Below are 26666 nucleotides of genomic sequence, written 5' to 3' on the forward strand. Positions count from 1 at the left end.
AAGAATATACTGAGATGAAAATGTGTGATCAGATGAAACCATATACTTATGTGACTAATTCTAAAGGCCTTGATAATGAGAAATCTCTGTATTTTACAGAACTGAAACATTGATACCCATGTTCAACATAACCCACCACTGAACCTATCCCGAGTCACTGAGTCAAATGTCTCCTAGTATACTTGATATCACATATATAAAACTCAATCTTTAATGCTAAAATCAGGAAACAAACTGTTTTCTAAACCTTAAGCAATGGACTCTTGATGTCTGTGGAATTCTCAATTTGCTGAAGACACTGGTATCTATCCACAAGTCCACATGCCATTACGACCTAGAAGACCAACATGAACAGGTAACAGGATATTGTACCAGGTGTAGTCTGTGTCGATTAACATAAGACAATATGGTATGAGTGCTGTATTTTTAACAAGTTACAGTACTATAGGGCTAAGAGAACCTTGTGTTTTGAGACGCAGGAAGTGTTTGGCTTTTGTTTGTAACAACCACTTTCAGTCGAACTGGTTGTCTGAATGTACTCTGCAATTCTTGCTCTGCTTCAAGAGCTATTGTCCGAATCCTTAGTCCACGAGACCCCACTACCAATCTCTCAAGTCGAATTGATGGGCATCCTACAAGTACCACTGTTGATATGGTTCCTGAAATTCAGTCAGATATAGACCAACTTCAAAGGACTGACATCAAGCAAGCAGAGAGAAGTTCAAACACTACACTATGGACACTATCACAGCACTATTAACTTTTATTGATCATGCATTGTGGCTTTCAATTTCTTACAGAAATTATTTTTTTTTATTCAGTTAAACAATAATAAAGGGTGATGGTTTCCCAGTGCACAGCACCATGCTGTGGCTATGTATATGGATTGGAAATAAAGCTTAAGTGCTTGTAGGCTTCACACACACAGTGGAAATGAGTGGTTAGCTTCAAGCTCCAGCTGTTTTACCTACAGGGATGAAGCCTGCAGTAACTATGGACAGGGGGCTGTGTACGCTTCACGTTTGCTTGGACATACTGGTGCTTAAGCTACACAGCTCAAATTGAAAAAAGAAAGTAACTGACATAAAAAGATAAAATCCATTGTCACTTATCAGACTTGATCAGATACCAAATTTAACTGAAATCCAAGGTGGTAATGCCAACTATTGTGTTCAGTTGATAAGGAATGACTTGAATATAACATGCTTGTACATACCATCCTTTCCAACAACAAAGTATTCTATAGTTGTGGTGAGATTATAGGGAATCTCCTGAGGCAAATGGTCCAATAGCTTCGAGCGTACGGTATTTACTATTATAGTTTCTGAAGGCTGATCTGTGAACTTAGTCACTGGGAACAGCCATGGTGAGAATTCTGATATATGAAGCAAGTAATCCTGCAATCAAACCATAACACATCTTGAGCCACTGTAATTGTAACTTCAAACAATCATATATTGGTACAACATTTTATATAAAAGAAAAGTACTTGTATAAGAGACGGAGTATAGCTCCTACTCATTCTTAATCTCGGCACTAGATAGGGGTGAGTGGTCAGCGTCACGCCCCAGCTGCACTTTACCCCCGAGAAAGGACCCTGGTACCCACTGGATAGGGAAAAATCCTCTACCCCCCGCCAGGGATCAAAACCTGGTCATCCAGTCCGTAGCCAGTCACTATACTGACTGAGCTACCCCAGCTCCTTGAATGTGCCTGATTGCTAGGGCTAAAACCAAAATGAATGTTTCCAATATGGTAATTACCTTGATATCATTTATGCCATCACCCAAGAGGGCTGACACCATAAAGACTTCTGTGAAGTGGGACCATCCTCTCTCATTTAGAACCTTCCTTTGGACCTGCAGTTCTGAGAGTTTGTGGGAGTCCACTTCATCCATTACTGGATAATTATGGTTCTTGTCTGATATCTGATGATCTACAAATTCTGCATAATCTGTTACCGATGATGGCTTATGTCCAGAAATCTTTGATTGTCCTGCCAAGGAATTGTTTGTGAGAAGACGGATAACATCCAGCAGTTTCCTCTTGCTTTTCAATGCATCTATCTGTAACTCAAAAATTCCATCAGTAATAACACAAATCTAATGAGTTAGAACATTCAAAGAAACAAAGGACAGAATAAGATTAGTGAAAAGGTGTACACCAGTCTAGAGTACACACACACTCAAAATGTGTTCCTTGTAACTCTGCATATGGCACCTCAATGGTCTTGATGTCTTATTGCAAATACAAATCTATTTATTACAAATTTGAAACTGACTACTATAAAGATAATGAAACTACATGAATGGCAATGCATAAAGAAATAAATTATTTCCTTGTCTTTTGTTGTATTGGTTCACCAGTTCATTGTGTGATGACATATTTCTGAGAAAATCAGGAAGTCCAACTTGCATTTCACACAAAGTACTGGTTATATATTACTAATATAAACCAAAATTAAATTTCTCAACAACTTTTACTGTACAGTCCCTATACCAAAGTGCTTCAAAATCCATCAAGTAGGTATGGAGATGATTCATGTGAATGGACACTTGATGCAAAGAACACACAAATAAGTCAAGAATTTGAAAGAGAAAGCTGTGCTACTTTTATTTAATTTTCTACATATTCATCTCCTTCTTTTAAATGTTTTGTCATTCTTCTTGACCTTCAAGTAAAGTGACAAATCTGACAGACAAGACATCTTGAAGAGTCATTTATTTGTATCACAGAAAAGGTTGTAAAGAGTTATATAAAGCTGGGTCCACAAGTGTGCATTCTTCTGTAACAGTGAATGCACAAGTGTGGACCTGGCTTAAGATGTGAGAATGGTTGAGATTGCTGGAGATGACCACTACCTTGCTGATGATTTATAATAATCCTTTGTACCTCCTTTTATGCCATACAACTTCAGTAGCTGATATAGCATTAATAAACACAGAGGCACATGCACATGATATAGACATACCTTGTTAAGTATAAGAAAAGAACGCTTCATAGGATATAGGTACAGCAGACGTAACACTTTTGGATCAAGCCTGTCTCGTGCCCAAGTGTTTGATACATCATGTACAACTCCTATGATGTCTGCTTCTAACATGGCTATCTCACTATCAGAACGAAATGAATGTTCAAGATGGTGCCTATGGAAATAAAGTATGTTCGTTAAGACTAAAAACAAAGTTATTTACTTTTAATAACTGACCTCAAGTGAAGCACGAGTCCCCATGGTATACTACTACATTAACTGTCTGTTGATGTTGGGTTTCTGGTTTGTAACAATGTGGACTGACAGGTAGATTCCAACATTTGGGAACATTTCTCAAGTCACTTCAGCTTTAATGATGGAGGAAATTCCTTTGAAATGTTGGTATATACCTGTAGGTCCAATGACATTATAAACCAGAAAACCAATATCAACATTTTCATCACCATGAGACACCAAATCACACCTTCACTGGCATTTGTATAGTGTAAACATGCCACTAACATTTTTAAATTCACTGTCCTAACCCAATGATAGATGTGAAATATCACCAGATGAAGCTGAAGTAGTTTAACTATTAGACAAGATAAATTCTGCAATACTTTTTGGAAATTATATTGAAATATCTGAATTCATTGAATGTAGGTACTTGTATGAACAAAACCTAATACAACGCTACTTGGTTAATAATTATGTCTTAATTGCATTGATTATACTGTATAATGTTAAACTGGAGGATGACTGTAAATGATGAATTGAAAAGCAGCTGTGGAATATTTTATGGTACAAGCCCATTTATTGCCTCAATGGAATGAGGAAAACCAGAAAAGTAAGGTAGCTCTTCTTCTAGCTGATGATAAAACCCAGGACCTTTTGAACATGAAGCAGGTGTGCTAACCAGTACATCATGATGTTAGGTAAATTCACTGTCATGTTAAACTTGGCAAACTGTATTTCTGACTATCTGTGTCACATAAGTATTTCTAAAACATGCCATTCTTAAGACATTTTGTAAAAATCTAATTTGGTCTTCATGCGTAAAACCAAAATCAAACTTGCCTAACAATATTTTTGTACAGACCCCAGTATCAAATTTTATCAGAATCTACTGGCCAGTTTGAGAGTTTTATGTGTGAAAAGACAACCACCACCCTCATATTATGATTTCAATTATAAGCATGACATGCAAAGACATAAAAAATCAGAACAGAAGGTTAGAAAATTATGTACATAAATATGATAATATACATGTACTGAATGTATTAAATCTTTACCGTTGTGACTCATCAGAATTGACTAGTCCAGGGGTGTCCAGAAACACTAGCTGTGTGTCGCCTTCAATTCCAATTGCTCTTGCCTTGCACCTAGTAGTATGCACTTTGCTTGAAATAGAACAAACCTGTAAGGAAAAAGATTGAATATCACAGTTCCAAATAAAATAGTGAATCTGAGTATCTAATTGTGAGAAAAAGTTCAGGTGAAACATAAGATGTCAGGACAGAATATGAGACCACAAAGTGAAGAAATATTTCCTGAAGCATAATCAGGAGTCAAATTTTTTAAGTCCAATGTAGATTTATCCACGTTGCAATGACATTGTTTCACCGAAAGAGGTTATATAGCACTGGATGAGAGTAGAAGATGAACAGTGAATAAGTAAGGGTTTGGATGGCAGTGTCTGTAGCATATTAAAAGATAATATGCCAGCAATCATCTGAAAAGGCTTGGGAAACATTCAAAATCTTAAATGACTATAGGCAGTAATAATGGCAAGATTTAAACTGGGCACGTCTGAAGAGAATATATGGAGTTTGTGCTATGCGTGGCAAACTCCATAGCATTTGACTGAATTAGGATGTCTCGTACCATGTGTTTCTGATATTAAGAACCAATGGTGGAATTGATAATTGTTATGTAAAATGTTTCAGCAGTGTTTATACTTCTTAATAACATGGCCCAACTAAATTTCCATTTATTTTCTGTAACCCAAGTACATCATCAGCCTATTTGAAGTGTCAGTGTTTGTTCCTAACTTCCTTTCCACTGTTTTTTTTAAAAGGTAAATATTTTCCCACCAAATGACTGAAATTTTATGGTATTTAAACCAATCTTAAACCTCTACAAGATCTGAAGAATAAGAAAATTTTTAACAATATGGTAGTATTGAATAATGAAGACTAGTACGTGCCATATTTTTAAAGGTTGCAGTAGCTGTATACTGTTGTCTTCTGGATCTTCACAACCCGAAGACCAAAATCAATTAAGAACTACATATCCAGTGAAAGGTTAGGAAGGTTGGTTATGTTAGGTTTGTGTGAGATATAGTAACTGCAACTAAATAATTCTCAGTCATACATGGTCATTATATTGAAAAGTTTTTCTCGGTAATTCTACAAACCACATAAGTAAGGAAATGTTTGTCACTACTGCTTCTTAAATTATACAGACTTCGAAATACGATTGGGTAATATTTACCTTTCGTCCTATCAGCTTATTTATGACAGTACTTTTTCCAACATTTGGGACCCCAATTATAGCTATCTTCAGAAGCCGAGAATCGCGATATTCATTAAGTTTGCTAGAACATCCTGCATTCAACAATGATAAACCTCTTCCGTCAGCATCTGAGGAATCTTCGGATACACCACTAACAAACCTAACCTCAACTGCCTTCCATAAATTTGTATTATTACAAACCCGAACAGAACAAGGAAATATATTTTTACAAATATTAAACGACGATGTCAAATAATTAAACACGCGGAGGGCCATTTTATAATCAGCAAATCGAAAAAACACATATTACACTATGCACGCCTAAAAGCAGTCCACAGCCTATACCATACACAAATTTTTACGTAATCATATTCACAATTACATAGCTGTATTGAAGATTTTCTTTGAGGTTAAACCGACTTTGTTGCAAATAAATTCCTGTTATATTGTATTAAAATATTCCAAAGAACATAGGTTTCTAAAATAAAAGTTTTTGATTGACTGTGGTGCATGGTGGTGGTGGTGGTGGTAATCGTGAGCAAAAGAGAGAGACAGGAATAAATTGCGTTGCTATAGGAACGAAATGCTTGTTGTTATAACCACAAATATTGGCTTGTAATACTATTACCAGTTATACAAATATAATATTAAAAACTTTGTATAGGTAAAGTATATCATGGTAGTAACAACTGAGCAGTGACAATTACAAAATTGCAGTTATTGTTGTAACTGCATACTCACAAACATAATTAATTTCTGGTTTATTTAATGACACTGTCAGTACCTGTATATTAGCATCTATATGTACATATATAGTATTATAATCTTGTTAGTTTGTGAATATCACTGATATACTATTAGAAATTAACAGAATTATGCACTGTAATCCCAAATACTTTGCCCTGGCATGGGCCTGCTGGGCTGTTCACCTGTCAACATACCACCATTTCCTATGGCATGTGAAAAAATTGGTTAGATATGAAGGTATAACTGGTTGGTCAGTGAATGAGTTAGTCTGTTAGCTGGGTAGGGAAAGATTCCATTGAGATTTCTGGATGGACATCAGTTTTATCCTAAACGGATTAAAAGACCAATGTCCACCTCAAAAATCCTGATATGTTGAACATCTATGATATATAAAATATTTTCTTTTCAATTGGCAAGTGAGTTTATTTGAAAGAGAACAATGGCACCAAAAAAGAAAGGGAAAGGAAGCAAACTATCGCGCATGACCGAGGAAGAACGAGCAAGATATTTACAACACAGAGCAGCTATAGAAGAAGAGGCAAGACAGTGCAAACAACAACTTATTGCTACTTTCATGAAGGTGAGATTGTGAAATATTCCAAGCATCCTAACAGCCGCTGTAATATACACAGAATGGAAGCCTGACATTACAAAACAATACAGAAATCTTCTTTCTGTTTTTCAAATACAGAATAAATTGAAACATGAAGAAGCATTTACAAGACTTAACCTTGCAAAAATCAACCAACAGTGGCGTCATATCCTGAGACAAATTAAGACAAAGGAAATGAAGCAGGATGTGGAGGTAAACAGAATTATGAAACTGTACTGGCAATTTTTTGATTTGGACTCACATAAATAAGTAAGTAAGAAAGAAAGCTGTTAGGGGTGATATAGTTGTATAAAGTATGAAATTATTTTTAGTTAACTATAAAATAATATTGTGTTGTATATTTTATAACATTAAGATGATGGACAAGGTCCGAAAACCCAACAATCCGGACTGGAAAACAGTAGTATTCAGCTGATCCTGCTATTTTGAATACAAAAATTCATGAATCATTGTAACTTCACCTCTACAAATGTATGCTGAAAAGTTAAATATATCTACTAGTAGTAACCGTAAAATTCATTATAATAATTGTGAGTACTGATATTTCTTGTGAAGTATTCCTTATATCATAAATATTATTCAGAATGTTACAATTTTCTTTCAGAACCTGTGGAACTTATTTGAGCATGTTATAGAGTCTAAGAATCATGTAATTGAAAGTCTGTTGAAGGAGCTAGACCAGTCAGAGGAACAATATGCTAGAAATTTTCAGTCACATGCTGAAACTATTGATGAGCTTATAGGTATGTAAGAACATTTTTCAGATAGGCTTTTCTCCTCAGTCATTACAAGTGAAATCCAGGACAGTACCCTGAAAGAAGCTATTACCATTTCTTCCCAGCTCTTTCCTGATAACCTTACTCATTGATAAATAACCACTGTAGCTGATGCAGCATAAATAAAATAATCCACAAATCATCTTAGATGTGACAAGAGGCAACTGAGTTTTGTGGTTTACTCAGTCCCTCCAGTCTAACTCCAAGATAGTACAATTACTGCTCTTCGAGAATGATTTTCTTACAGTTTAAACCAATTTTGTTCACAGTTAAATTGCTCTGTGAGCAAATAGTCAATATAATTTTTTTTTAACCAATGTGAAAGTCCTCTGTACTTACAAAAAAAGACTTCATATGAAGATTATAGTTTTTTCAAATAAAATAATTTTACGGAAAATAAGCTTTTCAAGATCAGGGCTGTTTACTTACGTTTTGTATTTTGTTCACTACAGCATTACATGCAAAGCGACTTGAACAACTTCGAGAGAGTTATGCTCGAGATCATGGTGCACTGCTCCTTGAAGCTTCAAGGGAAGAACAAAAGATTTTATCTGGAGCCAAGTATTATGAAGAACATTTACAAACGATCAACTTTCAAATGCTACATGACATGGAGACATGGACCTCTGCTTGGAAACAAAATCATACAATGAAGACTGATGAAATCCAAAATGATGTACATGGAATTATTTGCATACAATACCTGAAGATATAAATTAATTCACAAATCTGACATTTACTTATCTGATCTAACTATGTGCTTCCAGGTCACCAATGTCTAATGTATCTTAATTAATTAATTAATTTAACTTCAGAATCTAGTGTCCTGCTTTAAATAGCACATTACATTTAAATGGGCAAAGTAGTACAATTATTATGAAAATTCCAATGAACTAAATTTGTGGGTAGCTCTCATTATTTATATACAAGGGATTAAAATACACATTCTGAAGAATAATTTCCATGAAGAATTTATGATGCCTGCTTATCTTTTTAAATCTTTATTTTGCAATAATTTTATTTCTTTGTTTGGAACCAGATGTTGAGCATCATAGATTGGGTTCAGCATGATCGTGAATCAACAATAGAAAAGTTATGGAAAGAGTTTCAGGCAACATTGCAAGAGTACATCAAATCTACAGAAGACAAGCGGAATCAATATGCCAAGCTGAAAGCCCAAGATGAGCTGGCTTCAGAGTCTATTTTGAAGCAATGTAAAATAATCACCGATTTCTATGTAAATGTCAATATTTATATTATTAATAAATTTTATGCACAATTGAGTGATAACATGAAAAATATATGTGAACATTTCTGGAAAAATTAAATGTTAGAATCATATGGTTGTGTGCCACAACCTCAAACCAGTCTGGACATTGATTGCCAACAGAAGAATCCCTGTCAGGAATCAAACCCCATTCATTTAGCATTTAGCCACTTACTTTATTATATGAGCATTCCTAATTCATACAACTCTGTCCTCTTTAAAATAAAACACTTCATGCTGAATATATAATTCAGGAGTAAACTACCAGACATTTATAAACACTGTTGGTTTCTTAAAAATGAAAGCTACAGACTGAGTTATGTTAACTTAGCACTGAATTGACTGGCCAAATTACACAAATGGGATTTGAATTCAAGAGAAAGAAAGGTTTTTTTCTTCAGTTTAGCACCACAATTAGAGTGATTTTAGGGCTCAAACAACTTCTAGTGAATGGATAACATGACTTCTTTCCTTAGGGGTTAGGTGGATGGAGCAGTGGTTTACGGCATCAAACTTTACTTCAAGTTCTGTTTCACACCTTGATGGTGTAGTGCTTAAGACACAATGGTAAATGGACTATATGAAGCACCACAAACATAAATATATGGTATAAATCACACTAAACAAGAAAACAATAATACTGTAATATAAAGAACCAAAATATTGTTTGTTGCAGGAACTGATCACAAACCTTAAGCAGCAGCTTGCAAGTCTAAAGACACTGCGTGAACAAAAAACAGATGACCTAAAGGCAGAACGCTCAAACTACCACCAACACTTCGTCTCACTTCGGAACGAGCTTGCATTCAGCAGCAGGCTTGATGAGAAGCAGCTGAACTGCTTGATAACCTCAAGCAATGAAGCTATAAAGGTCAATTATAGTGTCAACAGAATGTGGTGGGCAGAAACATGTAAAATGTTTCATTCAGGGGCCTTAGTAGAACAGAACTAGGGAACTATATTTTAATAGGAACCAGTTATGATTTGTGACCGGTTAACTGACAGGACACTGTCACTTAACAAGACACTTATGTCAACTAAAAATCCCTGATTTTCCTGGCTGCACTCTGCATTTTTGCCGTCAGTATGTTGTTCTTGCTAGCCACAACAGGGGCAATTCAGTCTTTCCCAGCTATAGCCTGTTCATCAGGTGCACTGATGGGCAGTTTGCAAAATCTACGAGCTGGTGTTTCTGCAGTAAATACTGGTTTAATAGAAGATAGTAGGGCTTTCATACAAACAACACAGCACATAGTTTTTCTGTAGCAATGAGTTGTAAAAATCTAATTTCATAGTTTTACTTCAACAATCAGTGTCTTATAAGTCAGACTCACAAAATAAAAAGTAATGCCAATCTTGTTATTTTCACCCTTCTGACGTTGAAAAATGTTACATCTAGGAAATGTCTCCTCAAGGAGAAACAAAATAAAAAATACAGGAAGCCAAACACTGAAATACCAGACAATGAATTGGAAAAGATTTTCGAAAGCTAACATTATTATTACCATTATTATTGTTGTTGTTCCCCTCCTCTGCTTTACTTCCCTCCCTTCTCCATTTGTTCTTCACGGACATTCTACTATACTGGATCCAAATTAAATTATGTTTTCAAGGAACTGCAATTGCTCTTGGAGAAAGGAGAACGCATACTGCAGTTGGCAAGTGTGTGTCGAAGGATGGAAACAGAAAGAGAGAAGGTATTGCCTTTTGTCACTTGTCTACCCACTTCTGCCATTCTAAACCAAGCAGAACAAGATACTTTGGAAATGGCTTATAAGGATATACCCAGAGAACCACTGGCAAAGGTTATTATCATTATCATGTTTGATCAATAACAACTCCACTAGCATGAATGACACAACATTTCAGGATATAATCAATTTCTGAACAGTGTTGATAGCAATGAAATTATTAATTCAGAATCTTTAATGTCATAGGAGATCTTCAATTACATGAAACTCGACAATTTTTGGGAAAGATATAATCGAGCTTACTTAGAACGAGCTGCACTGAGTCTTCACAAGGAAGCACTCATTCTTGAGAACCAACAACTCACAAGAGGACTGCAACAGTATATGGCAACACTGGCTCAAGGAAAGGGTCACCCACCATCACTGCAACCCTCATTGAGAATAGCAAGACCAGTGTCAACTCACATAATCAGAGAACATATCAACCTGATGCCAGGTTCAGGGGAGGAGGAAAAAGGCAATAAGCAACCAAAAGCTAGGCCTATAACATGCATTGAGGCCAACACTAGTATTGCAGTACGACATATGTTACGTTCTGGGGTATTTTAATTTTGCACAATGTGACAGTGTCATATGTATATACAAGCTTAGGACTTAGCTTTCCATCCTTTCTTCTAATCTTGGCATAAATTTAGAAGCATGTGAAAATGTTGATGTAATTCTGTTTGACTGCTTAAGATGTGACATTTTATTTATCATTATGTATCACAGATGAGAAGATTTTTGAGTATTACATGAAAGTGTGATGTGTGTTTGCATGCACACACAAGTTTTATAGCATTCTAACAAGGTTTGTTTGTAAACAATTAAAAACATTTTTTTTGTATGAGGTAACATAATGTGTGGTGGTCTGAAATTACATTAGCCTGCAGCCATTTCAGTACTTATATCAAGCCTTTATAAAAATGTAAAAACAAGGTTTGAGCATTGGCAGCAATTACTGTAATCAATTTTCTGACAAGCTATTTGTATTAAATCTGGTATTAAAGTTAATAAATACAATGAATTTATTTGCTTTTCTTCCTCAGTCAACTGTAATAATGTGTAAAATAAACAAAACTTGTGTTTCAGCCAAAAGATCTACTAGAATGAAAATCTGATGTATTCTTTACATGATGTGCATAAAATGAACCCATAATGGGAAAGCCATGTACACATATCTGTATCCAGGTGTTTTATTTTCAAAACTTTTTGATGATGAATTTTGATGAAATACTGTATTATGGTTCTATCCTGAAAATTAAGAGGGAAATGTATTTTGGTTAGGTTAGGTACAAAGAAAACCTGGGTTAACATTTTAAACCCTGGGGCATCTTGCTGCCATATTATAAATTTAGTAAATTTATTGCAACTTCATGGAACTTTACTAAAAACGTTTCTAACCTTTAATAAATGTATACAGTTGTTATTTTTATTAATATGCACTCAAAATTTAGTATCTACTGTATGGAGTTAATTAGTTTTCATTGTACAGAATGATAGAATAAGTTATGGTATTACAAAAATGAATGTGGGCTGCATAAGACACTGGAAGGTTGTGAACCATGCATTCAGAACACCTGATATAATATCTCTTTTAGATCAAGCTCAAATCTGTCAATTTAGAAAAAAATGCTCATCATAAGAAATTCTGGTTCATGACATAAAATATAGGACTCACAAAAACCTATTTCAAACACATAACATTTTATGATTTTAGGTTCTCAGGGCAGTGAAGATGTTTGCTGTGGATAACAACTGACACACAACTTTTATTCAAAATATTTTCATTATGGGGATATGAAACAAAATATGATAACTAATCCCTGACTGCAGTATATTTGCATTGTGATTAAAGAACAGACACAGACTTGACTGTGCACAAGTGACATAACTTTTATTTTAAATATTTTCAGCACGGTAGACAAGTAACAAAACGCAAAGGAATGTACTTTTTGACTACACAGTATATCTGCAGTGTTATTAGCTTCTTCATTGAGATTTGTACTGGTGCAATCTTAAACAGTGCATTTGAAAAATATGTGTACTCCACAATAGAGTTCAACTTCCGCACTTTTTCTGTGTTACATGCGTACACTGAAGACTTTGTTGCCAAGGAAACAGTATAAACAAAGTGACCTTCCAAACGACAGAAACTGAGATTAAATATATCCTAACCAAGTAATTTGTGTGAGATTCCTTAGCTGTATACCAATTCAAACCTTGCAGTTAACAGTTACAGTCTATACCTTCTGCAAATATGATGAAATCTGTTATTGCAAGGTCTAAATCCACACTAGTGGAGCAAGAAGATAATGAAGAAAATAGTGTTTCTCATGTTGATTTAGAAGTGGCAATTCAGGCTGAACGAATTGCCAATATATTGAATCACACCATTTGTAAAACTGAATTAGTGGTAAGTCCAATGAATATTTTGGCAGTGATGAATACAGTACTATCAGTTTTTTAAATATAATTCTTGAAACAAATTTACCCCACTCTGGTGAATTTTCCGATTGTGTTAACTCTACTTTGTGTTGGGTTTTTGGGAATCATCACTAATGAAAAGACACAAAATATAACTCCCATTAAAAATAACTAAAAATCCTAAGGCAGAATCAGACACTCCAATACCTCCTCACCTCTTATAACATAACCCAACTAATAAATTACAAACTTATATTTGTACTTGAACACTTACATTTTTAAATGATTTGTCAACATTATTTCTCAATTTTTACTTGCATTTTTGGCTACAATAATTTGTAGGTATATAAAATGTATGTTATGACATTAAATATTTACATAAAGCTCACTACTTTCAGGGAGTATCAATATGTACAGATGTAATAATTGCCGTGTGTGAAATGTATAGCTGAGGTATAATCCATAAATAAGAGAAACCTTTGTAATGTCAGCCCCAATTGTCAATTTACCCAATGTTACTGAAGTCTATCAATAGCTGACGCACTTTTTCTTTGAACTTCCATCAGATGTGCTTGCCATTGCTACTACAGAATGATGGAGAACTGCTCCGTCCACACCTGATGGAAGAAGAAATATCTCTAGTCCTTGAAACCTGCTCTCTGTACATGAATGAATCATATGACCATGATTTAGAACTCAGTGCTCCTGACACTACTGAAGAGTGGGACAATAACAGCCAGAAAGACACTGCAAAGGGGGAAAATGATTGTAATCAAATGTCTGGGGATAATGCTGTTTTCCAGCAGAGTAAGAGTCCTGGCATAACAGTAGTAGAAGGAAGGCAGAACCCAGAGATGTGCCGAGTCATTCAACTGTTATGGAACAAGCAAGCGATAAGAAATATAGCCATGGAATTGAAGACTGAGGTTTGAAAAATCATTCTTACAGTCACTGTTATTTGTATGCATTTCTTATCATATAGATGTTAGTAAAAGGATTAAAATACCCTCATCTTGTATTCTTTAGATTTCCCCAGTAGCATCAATATTCATTAAGCATTTGAAACAATTGAAAGCCTACACAATCAAATGCCTTTCAACATTACCAATCAATGAATGTGTGAGAGAACGCTATTTACGGCATCTGTGGCATCACAACGAGCAAGTCAAAGCTGAGATCTCAATCGTCTCTGCTAAACTGGAGGAACAGAACAATGACACACAACAAAAACTTATGGCCAAGAACTTACTGATCAACCAGCATAAAGCTAAGATTGAAAGACTGAACAAGAAATGCAATGAGGACATGAAGAAAATAGTGTAAGTATAACATGATTTATGATGACATTTTAGATTAGCATCTCATCCTAATAATATTACAAAGTGTAGTTTGTGCAAAGTGGAATGTGAAGTTTATATCTGTCTGTGTAGCTGACCTTGTCTTGCATCTCCATGCTCTGAAACTACTCGATTCATTTTCACTAAACTCTGAATTAAACTACTTTAGAGAATTTGCCTGTTACCATTTCTAAGGCAAAGTGATTAAATAGTCAATATTTAGAATTCCATATTGTGATCTGTGGATATACAGCCAACAGGGAAACATATCGGAACATGAGTCCCTCTCTGGGACTAATTTTCACTGGGATAATGAAACATCCTGATTAAGACCATTTCATTTAAACTGACATCTGCTGTCCTATTGGCCACACATTCACTAATAACAATGCAGAATTTCCCACTGCCTTATGGTCTGATCACTATTTAGTCAATATTTGTAAATAAAGGCAACTATATTCGCTAAAAAGAAGGAAAATTAACTCACCACAAAATAATGTCCTACCTCAAGAATGGAGACATTATTAACTATAAAATGCCATGAAATCCTAAAGACTTCTATAAATCCACTATACTATATACACATACAGTTATGACTCAGAATGCAAAATGGCGATGGAGTTGAAGAACAGTGAGAGCCGACAAGAAACCCTGATGAACGAAGTAAGGAACCTCAACATCAAGATGAAATCCTTGTTACATATTTACCTAGCCCAAGAAAAGGAGCTCAGAAGAAAAAGGTAATCATAAATTTAATACACATACTATATCATTAGTAAAGAGCCCATCACATACTTGGGTTTTATTTTTTTTAAATGTCTCAGTGTAAGGGAAAAACAAAAACTGAAGTTGATGGAACAGAGTGCAGAGGTGAATATTTGGCATCACAGAAGAAGAAGTAAGTTGAGAATGGAGAAAATTACATATATAGGAGCTTCATCAATGATTAAATCAAGGGCAAAGGGATGGATGAGACATGTACTATACATAGGAAACAATAAATTCTCACAAAATATCAGGCTGAAAACCTACAGAGAAGAGACCACTTGGCAGACCTGGGACCTTGGAAAAGTTTGGTGCTTAACTGTGTAATAGATTAAAATAACACAGGATAAGCACCAGCAGATGTTTTTCTGAACGTGATAATGAATTTCTGTATTCCATAAAAGCAGGAAATGTATTCACCAGCTAAGTGGCTATCAACATTTTGAAGCAGACCATGGAGCAACGGTTTAATTGTATCTATGTGACACCATGCAATGAGATCTAGGGTACTAGTGTGACTTATGTGCAGGTTCATTTACTTTAAAAGATTTTAATTTTTTCAGTTATTAGAAGTGAAGATACTCCTGCTATATACTGAGGAAACTGACTTCTGATATGTTTTTCATGGATTCTCCCAGCCCCATCATGTAAATGCTGAAGTAGAACTTCAGAAGTAGAGCATGACCACATCCTAAATCTTATTCAACTTTCCATATCTCATTACTACTACATTTTACATTGTCATAAACAAATTAATAAACAGCACAATACTTTCATTCTGCCCAAGCTCAATTATATAAATGTGCAAATGATATAACATTAAAAATTCAACTGATCAAAAACCTACCTTGCCTTAAGAATTCCCAGAGGGACTGAGAGAACCATCTCAGTCAGGACACTTGGTGTTCAAGGGAAGATACAAATCAAGGATCTCCCAACTATATAACAGGTGTGCCAACCACAACATTGCAATAATTAGTAATTATTTTTATTCTTTTTCTCTTTGCAGACTGAAGGCAGAAACACAACTAATCAGCTGGCTGAACAAATATGATACTGACATTGGACAGAAGCAAGCTGAGTATGATGAGGCATTGGCTGGTTTTAAGGAGAAAAAACAACAAATGCAAGAGCTTAAGGTAAAAAAAACAACTAACTTGCAAACTGATAAGTTATTCTTCATATTCTTAATTGAATTACCACTGACAGCATTCAGAGACATTTTTAACAATAATTTAAATGATACACACTACCTTTCTATGTAGCAGCAGTATTATCTATTATGACATATGGAAAAGGTTTATTAAGGAACAAACACAAAATATGTGGTTCTAAAAGTTTGTTACTGGTCTAGTATCGACTAGAGAACTTTCTTTGTATATAGTCCACTATCTGGATATCAAACGTATCTGGCATTTTGGAGACTGACTCTGGCCATCTGTCTTCAAGTAAAAGGACACAGTCCGTACTCTGTGGGGCATTTTAAATTAATTCTTAGCTATTACGCACTGAAGCTGAATAGAAGTGGGATCCATATGCAAAGGGACTGGAAACTCAATGGGAGACAAATAAATTAATCACAATACTGAATGTCACTGTCAGATGGTTAGCCCTCCTCCATATATGGGAGGTCCCAGTTTATTTGTTAGTTAAATCTTGACAGAAGACTGGCAATACTGAGGTTTCCTTAGTTTCTTCAGACAAGTGACATACGTACCTTAAAAGCAGCTTGAATTCTTCCAGATCCTTTCCATTTCATAATTCACAACCAACAAACAATTCAGTGCTATATAATCTATGACTTATGCAGATAAAATATATTTATAAATAACTACACAATCAATCAATAAAATTAATCATGGAATGCAGTATGTCACAATGAATAAAAGTGTGATAAAGATGGAAACAAATATTTGCAAATAAGCAAGACCAAGAAAAATTTACTAGGAATTTTAGTAAAAAAAAACTGGCCATCACCCAGGTTCTTATTTATTCTTCACCACAGTTATCATCTGTATAAAGGGAACAGCATTTCATTCTAATACTATATGTATTTTTGCGATTATAGGAAAATTTTGCTGCTCAACAGGAAGTATATGAAAGACTGATGAAGGAGAAAGCAGATGAGGAACAAACTGCAATGGAACAGAAGATATATGTTTTCATCTGCAACAGATCAGCACAGCAAATACAACGATACTGGAGGGCTTACAGAGCTCGCAAGTTGGCTCGTCGGAAGGGACGAAAGAAACGGAAGGGTGGAGATGGTAGTGGTGAGAAGGGCAAGAAAGGAAATACCATAAACAAATAAGAATCACAATTTCAATGGTCCATCATATGAAATAATTTCATTTTTGTCAAATTCAAACTTCTTTCACAACATTTTTAACAAAATTTAGAATGTAATATCAGGAACATTTGGAGAAAAAAAATCTGCCTTCAATCACATTCACACATAACTAAACATGACAGATGAGAACATTCACGAGACACAATAAGAATTCACAGATATATTATGGAGGATGGTATTAGGTGTTCAGCTATAAACTGTGAACTTCTTCACCAAGGATGTGAACAACAATCATAATGGTATTGCATAAACTGACAAGAATATACACCAAAAGATTTGGATGTTTCAGCGATGTGTGAAAATACCACCAGCAACTCGTAGATATTTGTAGGGTCTGCTGCGACTTCTACCCCTGAGAAAATTAAGCTAAATTAATTACCATGTAGTTGTTTCATATGGGTGTGAAACTTTGTCTGTCCCTGAGGAGAGAACATAAATTGAGGGCATTTGAGAAAGTGCTGATAAGAACATTTGAACTTAAAAAACGAGCATGTAATAAGAATGAGAAAACTACACAGTGAAGAACTTCATAATATGTTATACTGTTACAGAGATCAAATCAAGGAGGATAAGATGGTGAGGACATGTAATACTTATGTGGAGATAAGAAACGCACACAAAATTCTTGGTCTGGAAAGCTCAAGGAAAGACGCTATGAGGGAAACTTCAACATAGATGGGATAATGTTAAGATGAATTTCGAGGTGGGGACTTTAGAACTGACTAAGGTTATAGCCCAATGGTAGGGTGTGAACATAACAGGTTCCTTCAGGAAGGGCATTTTTTAACCATCAACTTTTCAATGAAATAAGTTAGTATATCATTTGAAATTCTATCATTACCAATCATGTTTAACTAATGAAGAACTCCATGGGAAAATCTCCACTTCTGAGCATGTAAATATAAGATTTAAGTCTTTCAAATATCTCTGTGAAATCTTTGTAGTAATTTTCATTTCATTAGTCTATCAAAATACACAAAACAAAGGCGTATTCTAAAGTAACATATAACCTACCTGACAGGCTGGAAAAATATTTTGTCACGAGGAAACTCTGGAGGAGAGACACCCGTAGCACCTGATGACTCCAGGAACACGTCTAGACAAGCCATGAGTCGCAGTAACTGGGCTGCTAAGAGGGTGTTACCCCAACCCACTCCACCCACCAGTTCCATCCAGTGAACATTAAGTTCACGTTCCATATCCTTTAAATATCAAGAAAATGAATTCTATTATGTCATTACTATGCTGTTGTAACTTAATTTTGTATTTACACATATATCAGTCTACATTCAATATTTCTTCAGTAATGAGAAGAAATTCTTGCATCAGTTATTTTTGTATGTTCTTTGCACAAAATATACTGAATGTAATGCATGTCACATCTGTGCATCTACATATTTCATGTATGAAACTAGTCAATAAATTCAGTGGAATTAAGTAAGTCAGTCAGTCTTAATGTTACAATGTCCAATATTAGCCATATGACATCTAACTGTTAATAACCTAAAAGTGCTCACCCTGATTGCATCATTATTTCCAGCACTGTGTTCACCATGCCAGTTTAAATGCAGACAGAAGACAGTAGGTGTGCGTGGATAGTCACATTTCACACCTATAAGTGCCGTCAATTTTGCTGCAAATAATACAGAAACATATAAAAGAGATGTAAGTTTAAAGCAGTTACATGTACAGTGAATGTAATAATGAAGTGTTTTAATGATACAATTTTAATCATTAAAGCATTATAGCATTTACAAAACTTTGTTTGTGTCAAATATCGCAGCACTGAATTCCCAGCAACTGAGGAGTTAATTCATTCAGGTATGTAGAAAGCTGAGTTTTTTTTTTTTTTTTTGGGGGGGGGGGGTTAATAAAAAGTGTTTTACACAAAGAGTGTCTAGGAAGCACAGGTATGATGGCAAGCAGTTATTCCATCTTCAGATTGTTTTCTGTGACATGTGACAGTAATACTAACCAAAATGTACTCAATACTTACCAGTACCTCTTGCTAGTACAGCCCTATAAAAAGTATCTCCACGATTAACACACTGGGCCTGAACAAGTGCCTGTGTGTGTGGCGCCTGGCGGAAATCATCCCATGATATTGGCTGCCATGAGGATAAACTGGTACATATCTTGGCTGGGAAATTACTGCGAATGGCATGAGGTACAGACACCAAACCAGCCTCTGGAAAACAAAATATTTTAATCCCTGCATGCATATGAAGTACAAGAATCTCTTGACACAAGAAAGCTGGATTACAAGTACAGCATACCAATATATTGAAATAACATACATGGAAAATCATACAATCCCCACTGAAGTTCAAGAATGCATCATTTTAAGATACATAGACAATGGCAAACATTTATTACCCTGTAAGTTAACAATGTTCCAAAAGAACAATACAAACAAGATATTACCAACATTCACTGTCCCTATAATATTGAACAATTATGGCTTACATTCATAGCTGATATATAAAGAAAATTATAAAATGAGTTATGGTTATACAGTTATAGTATAGCTTACCAAGGGCTTGCACCTGCCTACACAATGCAAGCCGAGCCTTCAGTCTCTGACGAATGGCACGCATTACACTTTCAACACTTGCCTGGCTCACCACTGTCTGCGGCTCCATGGTAACATAACTTTCCTGCAAATTACATATTTCCGTAGCACTATTCATTAATTTTTCAACATATTAAAATCAAAGCAAGTTTCCTCAAGTCTTTGTTCGAAAGAAAATGCCATTTCTTCCTTACCTTATTTAACAATACTCCAAAGTAGTTTAAAACATTTTTTGTTGCTTGCAAATATAATATATTACATGTTGCTGAAGAAATTGTTACCTAATTACATGTATGTAATCTCAAAAGCTTACATTTTTATAACTGTTAATTACAAACATCCCTTTCATATCATATTTCATATTCCAAGCTCTAATGTCTCACTAGTTATTGCTGTCACAATGAAATGTAAAAGAACATACTTTGGTTGCCATGTTGCTTTACACTGTATAAAAAAAGTAACCTAAAAAAACTTTGAAGATCTGTAATTCATAATTTAAAAACTCTACATTATGTAGGCCTAAGAACAACTCCACCCCAAAGTCTGTACACTGAACATGTCATATTTAGATTAAATAAATAAAAAAAGACAATGAAGTGGTTTCCAACATTCATACAATCACACCATTTTTGATGTAAATACGTCTACAATGGAAGGGTCATTCGGCAAAGAAGTGAAAGGAAATCGTGTAACAAAAATGTGGAACGAAAATGTGTAAGATTCATATCAACAAATCGACAACAATGGTTACCTATGGAATGTCGTGTTTACTCAGCATTGTTGTTACCTAGGATCCATATCAACATCGTAGACTAGATAATTTTGACATTACATTCAGCTACCTTCCTTTCATTGTATTTATTGCTTAAATATAATTTAAATACAGAGACGTATTTACGTCCGATTCTCCGGAACCGTGGTTCCACTGACAATTTTTTTAAATCTACTGAGTCAACAATTAAAGGGCAATACACACACCATGATGATCTTATCAGCTGAAGTTTCTTTCCTTGCAGAAGGACAGCAGGCTATAAAAATTATACAGAATCCAGAAATCACTAAAATCCAGACATCTGTAAACATTACATTAATGTTAAACACAGGAAAAATTTAATCTGAGATGGTTAAATTTAGATTCAACTTTACCTTGCTGCTTTCTTGTACACTTCCCATTATTTCAGTTGCCCTGGCACCCATGAAGTCAAGACCAGCAACACGCTGGGCCCATATAAATGGTATTCCCAATTCTGGGATGTAGCTAGCAAAATCTTCCAGTCCAACAGACTGAAGCTGATAATGATTTGCCACGTTCGGACTGTCTAAGCCAAGATCATGTGGGAATAGTGCTGCTAGTATGTTATGAGGTGCAATTAAATCCCTGTAACACACATATATCACTTACAAAAGATGTTGGCTACATACGTTTCTCTTTAATAAACCAGTCATACCAGCCATAACAGAGATAAAATGTTTAGAAATACAGACTCATTATCGGAATTCAAATTTTTTCAAAATTTGAATTCCATTTTAATTTAAGAAGGAAACACTTCTGATGGATACAACAATTTTCTAGAAGACAGACTAGCCATGGAAGTCACAAATTCTCAAAATTACATATCTAAGACCGGTAATTTGTTCAAAATACATTTTCTGAATGGCTTGTATTTCGTGACACAAAACTATAGATATATCCACAAAGAGAGTGAGAACAAAAAATTATAAAAATACAAAGAAACAGACAAAACTCCACTATGCATTAGTAGCATAATACAAAGTGCAATTTGATGGGCATTACTGTAAAAACTTACCCAGCTGAAATTCCATGAACAGCCTGCGCTAGAGTAACCCGAATCTTTACAGTTACAACATGAAGATGAACCAGGTAGTTGAAACTCAGCAACAAGCTATTTCCATCTGTAACATCATATCCTTCAACGCTACTTACACTGTTCACAGGCTTATATGCAGTACAGATTACTTTTCTATGGAGTGTTAAGAAACAAGCAAAATACTATAAGAAAAGTTGATACAGATGTATGTTAGAAATAAAATGACTTGGGATACCAAGGACAAGGCAGATACACCAAGTGACAGAAGATATACCAAGGAATGCAGGGAAAGACCAGCATCATAAACAAGATGCTAAGTACAGAACTGAGGTTATCATAAAAAGAGCTACCTTGTTGGAGACGTTAACAGATTACAGACATGCTTAAAATGTATGTTGTATTGGTGTCTGTACACATAACAGTCACTGCTGGGTACCAAGTTCTGGTCACCCAGCCAGTAATTTTTTGACAGGCATCCTGGTAATTTTTCAGTTTAAAATTTAATTACTTGCCATTACACATTTTTAAATTATACTCTCCTTTACAAGAGGTGCTCATTCTTAGTTTTAGCAAACCCCCCCCCCCCCCCCCCCAACTGTTATCTGTAGACATGGAATATTCTAACATAACATGAAAGCTTTATTATGAAAAAGTCAGGATTTAACAGATTTTATTATTTCAAACCTTGAAGTTTGATGGTGATGTCCACTGTCAGTGGATGCCGTAAGAGAAGTCTCTTCTTGCGTTCTTCAAGACGGTCAGTACGTGAAAGCTTGCGATGATGTCGCTTCTGTCGGTCTCCACAGTCCTAACATGGAAATGTACACTTCATCACAATGCATGTTGTTTTGTTTCGTTTTATATATATATATATATAACTATAATAACAATAACAAATTTAACAAAACCTCAGAATATGTTTTTACAATACATAAGCATGTATAAGCAATGATTTCACTCTGTGTGTAAAAATCAAAGAACAAGTATTCAACCTCAATTTGACAACCAAACAACTAAAAAAATTGACTAAAATAATTTTTTATTGCACATAGTAAAGTAATTCTAAAAATAAAGTTATATCTCTCATTATATTGCTCATACAATTTATCTATAATACTTTATGGGGGTCGGAAGATAATGAATTATCTTACGTAATTATGATACATGAAATTCAAGTGTAAAACACCTTTAAAACTCTTAAGAGGATTTTTAAGAACTCTAATTTGCATGAAGAAAACATTTCCTGAACGTGTAATGCAGAAACCAAATACATCTTTACTGCCAATCTTGGGTAGTGCATTTTGAAATAACAACACTTTTGTAAATATATATAGCAACTAGCCATCAAGGTCAGCTTAGCCCTTCATGCAAATTAAATATGATAATTACAGACACGCAAATTAATATGGGTATAACAACAATATCTTAACATGCCTCTTGATCTGAATCAGATTCCTCTGCTGCGGCCGAGTCATCTGCGGACTGTTTTAATGACCTGGCTTCTTCTTCATCACCACTCACAGCGACAGTCAACAATGGATCTACAGAAGCCAGTCAAATAATTAAACTATGTAGAATAGAAATTTACCAATGATTCATGTGTCCATCACAATTTTAAGGCATTTAATTAACCTATCAATATGTATGCAAGCACTAGTTAATTCAACTCTGTGCTACTGCATTGAATACAAACACACTCATCCTTACCACATGCTTCCCTGTAAGCATCTGCTTGAACATACAAAACATAAAGAGGTTTAGGTAAATGGTAGGCAGCTTGATGTTGTCTGCGGATCTTGTCCAGAGGTAATCCAAGATAATCTTGTAGAGGTCTTGTCACCTTAGAAAAATTAACAAATCATTATTGCAGTCTTCCAGTCAAACATTCGACTCAAAATAGATCGATGATTCACTATGGAGGCTACTCTGTCCCATTGTTTTTTACTTTATTTGGTCCAATATTCTTCACAACACTTTGATCTCAAACATAAAATATATTCTTCCATCAGAGTGACAGCCCAAACTTCATTCACCTACAAAATAACATATTTAAATCATAAATCTGATTGATAAGGATATACTGAATAATAAAATTCTCTTCTAATGATCTGCATTTTGGGCGACTGTGTCCTGTAGAAAAGGACTGAACTATTTGAAAATTTAGAGTAATTCCCTTTCACTATTTTATGCACACTTTAAGCTGAAGATAATAAGACCATTAACAATTACCCATAATACAGCATCACTACTGAAGAACTACAACATCCAGAACTTTTCATCTATTCCTACAGCTCAATGACATCCTAACCGGTGATAAAATACAGAATAACATCATCTTCATCATCAACTAAAGACAGGTATAATAAATACCTCAAGTATATTTTTTAGACGTGGTGTTAGGTTGTCCAACCTCTCTCTTTTACTCTGTATCTCCTTAGCTACTGTCTCTTTTGCTGCCTGCAATTTCTGGCACAGAACTGCCAACTGTTTGCGCTGCTCCAGTTCCCATTCCAGTCTTGCTAACTTGAGTTGATGAGAGTCATTTTTTGTCACATCCTACATAAAAGAATAGGAAAATTGGATAAACTATTGACATTATAACAGTACACGGTACAATTCATTAATTGATCCATAAGTTATTTAATGATACTTTGTTCATGTCTTTTGTTATGAAGCTACTAATAAGTAGTCTGTGATAGCAGCAATTAATAGACTTATCTTTGATATTTCACATTATAACTTACCAAAAATTACAAAATCATTAAAATTAACAATGCAGCAATTAGATCAGTTCTCACTAATGCAACAAACTTGTACCACTCAAATATAAAGAGTACTTGCAAAGAGAGGAAAGGTGAAAGGGTTAAGACAAATGCCAGGACTAACTTAAAATATGACAAAGCCACTTCTTGCCACATCTTTTCCATCTCAGCATCCACTGACATGCTGTAACTTCCCATCCAAAGTCATATGATGTATACAGTTAATACAGTATCAATGTAACATATATGATTTCTTGTGTAATTATTTTTGCAGTAATTCTGCAGTTGACTATAAATTACTGCAATCCAACTGAAAACTATTTTGAAAGCATACGTATCATTGAACTAATAAATGCTAAGGATACAATTAAAAATATAATACTTATCACAGCACATAGGATGATATTCTGATTTCTTGCAGAAACTGATCTGAAATGGTTTAAATTACAGTACTAGCATGGTAACTTACTGGACGTGAGAGCGACTCTGGTGCTTCCTTAAAAAATTCTTCCACTGGCACAAGATCAATTTCTTCATCTTTTGATCTGTAAGTAATGAAGGTTTATACATATTAGTAGCACTGAATATTTAAGGCATACTGATAATAAACTGATAAGGAGAAAAACTTTATGTGTTGTGGTCACTTTTCAGCCTTCACAGACTCTTTATGTCCCACTACTGCTGATGGTAGGATTATAGTGAGGGGATGACTTACAGATTAATTCTGATTCTAAATGGGGGACTTCCCATGAATTACATATAAAAATGGTTACAAAAAGATTATGATCAGGTGGGGTATTTAGGGATTAGTATTCTTTACATCTGTGAAGTGTTATGTTTGACAGCGATGGGAAAATTATGGTAAAATCTGCATTGTGCCTTGTGAGTCTCAAACCTGATACCTTCATACACAAGACAAGTTCCTTTCCCTACATCACCAAGTTCCAAAAGGGATTTGTACTAGTATACTACATAGAAAATTCCTCACCATTTTTGAATGAACTTAGACTTTGCCACACTTATATGCTGTACACATTTCAACTTGTAGTAGACTCAAATAGAAGAAACTCATTTGGTTACCTAAATTATCACAAAATTTGTTCTACTAGCTCAACTGACAATGCTTAATATAGTAATTTCTAGAAAAATTGTATTTAGACACCCTTCTTTGGAGCAAATAATAAATTAGAGAACTTTCATCCTTAACTTTATACGTACTTGAACTGGAGACACTTAGTTACTTCCTTCTTGAGGTGTAAAATTTCATAAAGCAAATTTTGTAACTGGAGATGATAACTATCCACTTGCTGCTTCTCACGATTCAAAGTATCTCTTGATGTTTTGGTACGAAATTTCTCCAGACGATTCAATTTCTTCAACACAACGAATAATAATGAAGCCTGGACACGCTTTTCTGATATATCTGCCAGGACTTGCTCACTATTTACACCTGTATTTTTTGCCTTCAGTTCAGAAATTTCTTCCATTAATGTGCGAATATCATCACATGTCTTACGAAACAAAACCATGTCCTTTTCAGGATCCCGAGCAGATGCCTCAGCTTCCTCGAACTCTATTACATTCTGAAATCAACGGCACATATTACTTACAAAGCAATGGCATAAAATCATTTCCATTTCAATGTCCCGCTGACTAATAATGATATCACGATTACAAAAATATATTCCTCGTTTCCTTTTTCTGACACAGGTATGAGTATTATTTTAACCCGGAAATACAACATGCCGTAGGACTTGAGGTACTCATACCTGTTTTCTGAAATACTGTGTCCTTATTTCAGGCCTTTGGTATTATACAGCGAAGGAGCTTTATTGTAATGATATACAAACCTTATAAATGTCGCCCTCAGGAACTTTTGCTGGAGGTGCAGACGTACTGCTAGTAACACCTTTACGGCGCTTTTTTATGGTATTATCACGCTCTTGAACAGGTTCTTTCACCATTATACTATTGCGTATTTGATTTTGGGCATTAAAACCAGATAA

General features: G+C 34.9%; 4 protein-coding genes across 7 annotated transcripts; 2 read left to right on the top strand and 2 right to left on the bottom strand.

Moving 5' to 3' along the window:
• Positions 1-405: 405 nt before the first annotated feature.
• Positions 406-5761, bottom strand: LOC110838783 (GTPase Era, mitochondrial). The gene is made up of 6 exons (XM_022082367.2): positions 5465-5761; positions 4264-4388; positions 2972-3146; positions 1764-2066; positions 1217-1397; positions 406-659 (listed from the first exon to the last, which is right to left on the bottom strand). The coding sequence occupies exons 1-6, from the start codon at positions 5759-5761 to the stop codon at positions 451-453; spliced, it is 1290 nt and encodes a 429-aa protein (XP_021938059.2). The 3' UTR covers positions 406-450.
• A 251-nt stretch (positions 5762-6012) lies between these two features.
• LOC110838781 (dynein regulatory complex subunit 2) lies at positions 6013-11649 on the top strand. The gene is made up of 9 exons (XM_022082360.2): positions 6013-6149; positions 6650-6812; positions 6924-7037; positions 7450-7588; positions 8074-8297; positions 8661-8858; positions 9565-9759; positions 10502-10693; positions 10826-11649. The coding sequence occupies exons 2-9, from the start codon at positions 6672-6674 to the stop codon at positions 11186-11188; spliced, it is 1566 nt and encodes a 521-aa protein (XP_021938052.1). The 5' UTR covers positions 6013-6149; positions 6650-6671; the 3' UTR covers positions 11189-11649.
• A 546-nt stretch (positions 11650-12195) lies between these two features.
• On the top strand, positions 12196-18938 carry LOC110838782 (dynein regulatory complex subunit 10). 4 transcript variants are annotated; one of them, XM_022082362.2, is made up of 7 exons: positions 12262-13034; positions 13612-13971; positions 14072-14364; positions 14973-15122; positions 16157-16286; positions 17216-17420; positions 18049-18938. In XM_022082362.2, the coding sequence occupies exons 1-7, from the start codon at positions 12879-12881 to the stop codon at positions 18075-18077; spliced, it is 1323 nt and encodes a 440-aa protein (XP_021938054.1). In that variant the 5' UTR covers positions 12262-12878; the 3' UTR covers positions 18078-18938. The 4 variants fall into 4 exon arrangements, with proteins under 4 accessions (XP_021938055.1, XP_021938054.1, XP_021938056.1 ...); XM_022082363.2 differs by having other exon boundaries at positions 12196-13034; positions 17237-18938; XM_022082361.2 differs by having other exon boundaries at positions 12264-13034; positions 17216-18938.
• Positions 17468-26643, bottom strand: thoc5 (THO complex subunit 5). Its single transcript, XM_022082359.2, has 14 exons — positions 26511-26643; positions 25879-26243; positions 25130-25205; positions 24269-24454; positions 23606-23738; positions 23333-23439; positions 22583-22706; positions 21878-21983; positions 21216-21447; positions 20031-20154; positions 19494-19685; positions 19015-19130; positions 18512-18699; positions 17468-17849 (listed from the first exon to the last, which is right to left on the bottom strand). The coding sequence occupies exons 1-14, from the start codon at positions 26622-26624 to the stop codon at positions 17783-17785; spliced, it is 2130 nt and encodes a 709-aa protein (XP_021938051.1). The 5' UTR covers positions 26625-26643; the 3' UTR covers positions 17468-17782.
• Between the last annotated feature and the right edge of the window lie 23 nt (positions 26644-26666).

This window comes from Zootermopsis nevadensis, unplaced genomic scaffold (genome assembly GCF_977971745.1).
Source record: "Zootermopsis nevadensis isolate Lab colony 2312 unplaced genomic scaffold, Znev_1.0 Znev_ptg000015l, whole genome shotgun sequence".
NCBI classification, from domain to species: Eukaryota; Metazoa; Arthropoda; class Insecta; order Blattodea; family Termopsidae; genus Zootermopsis; species Zootermopsis nevadensis.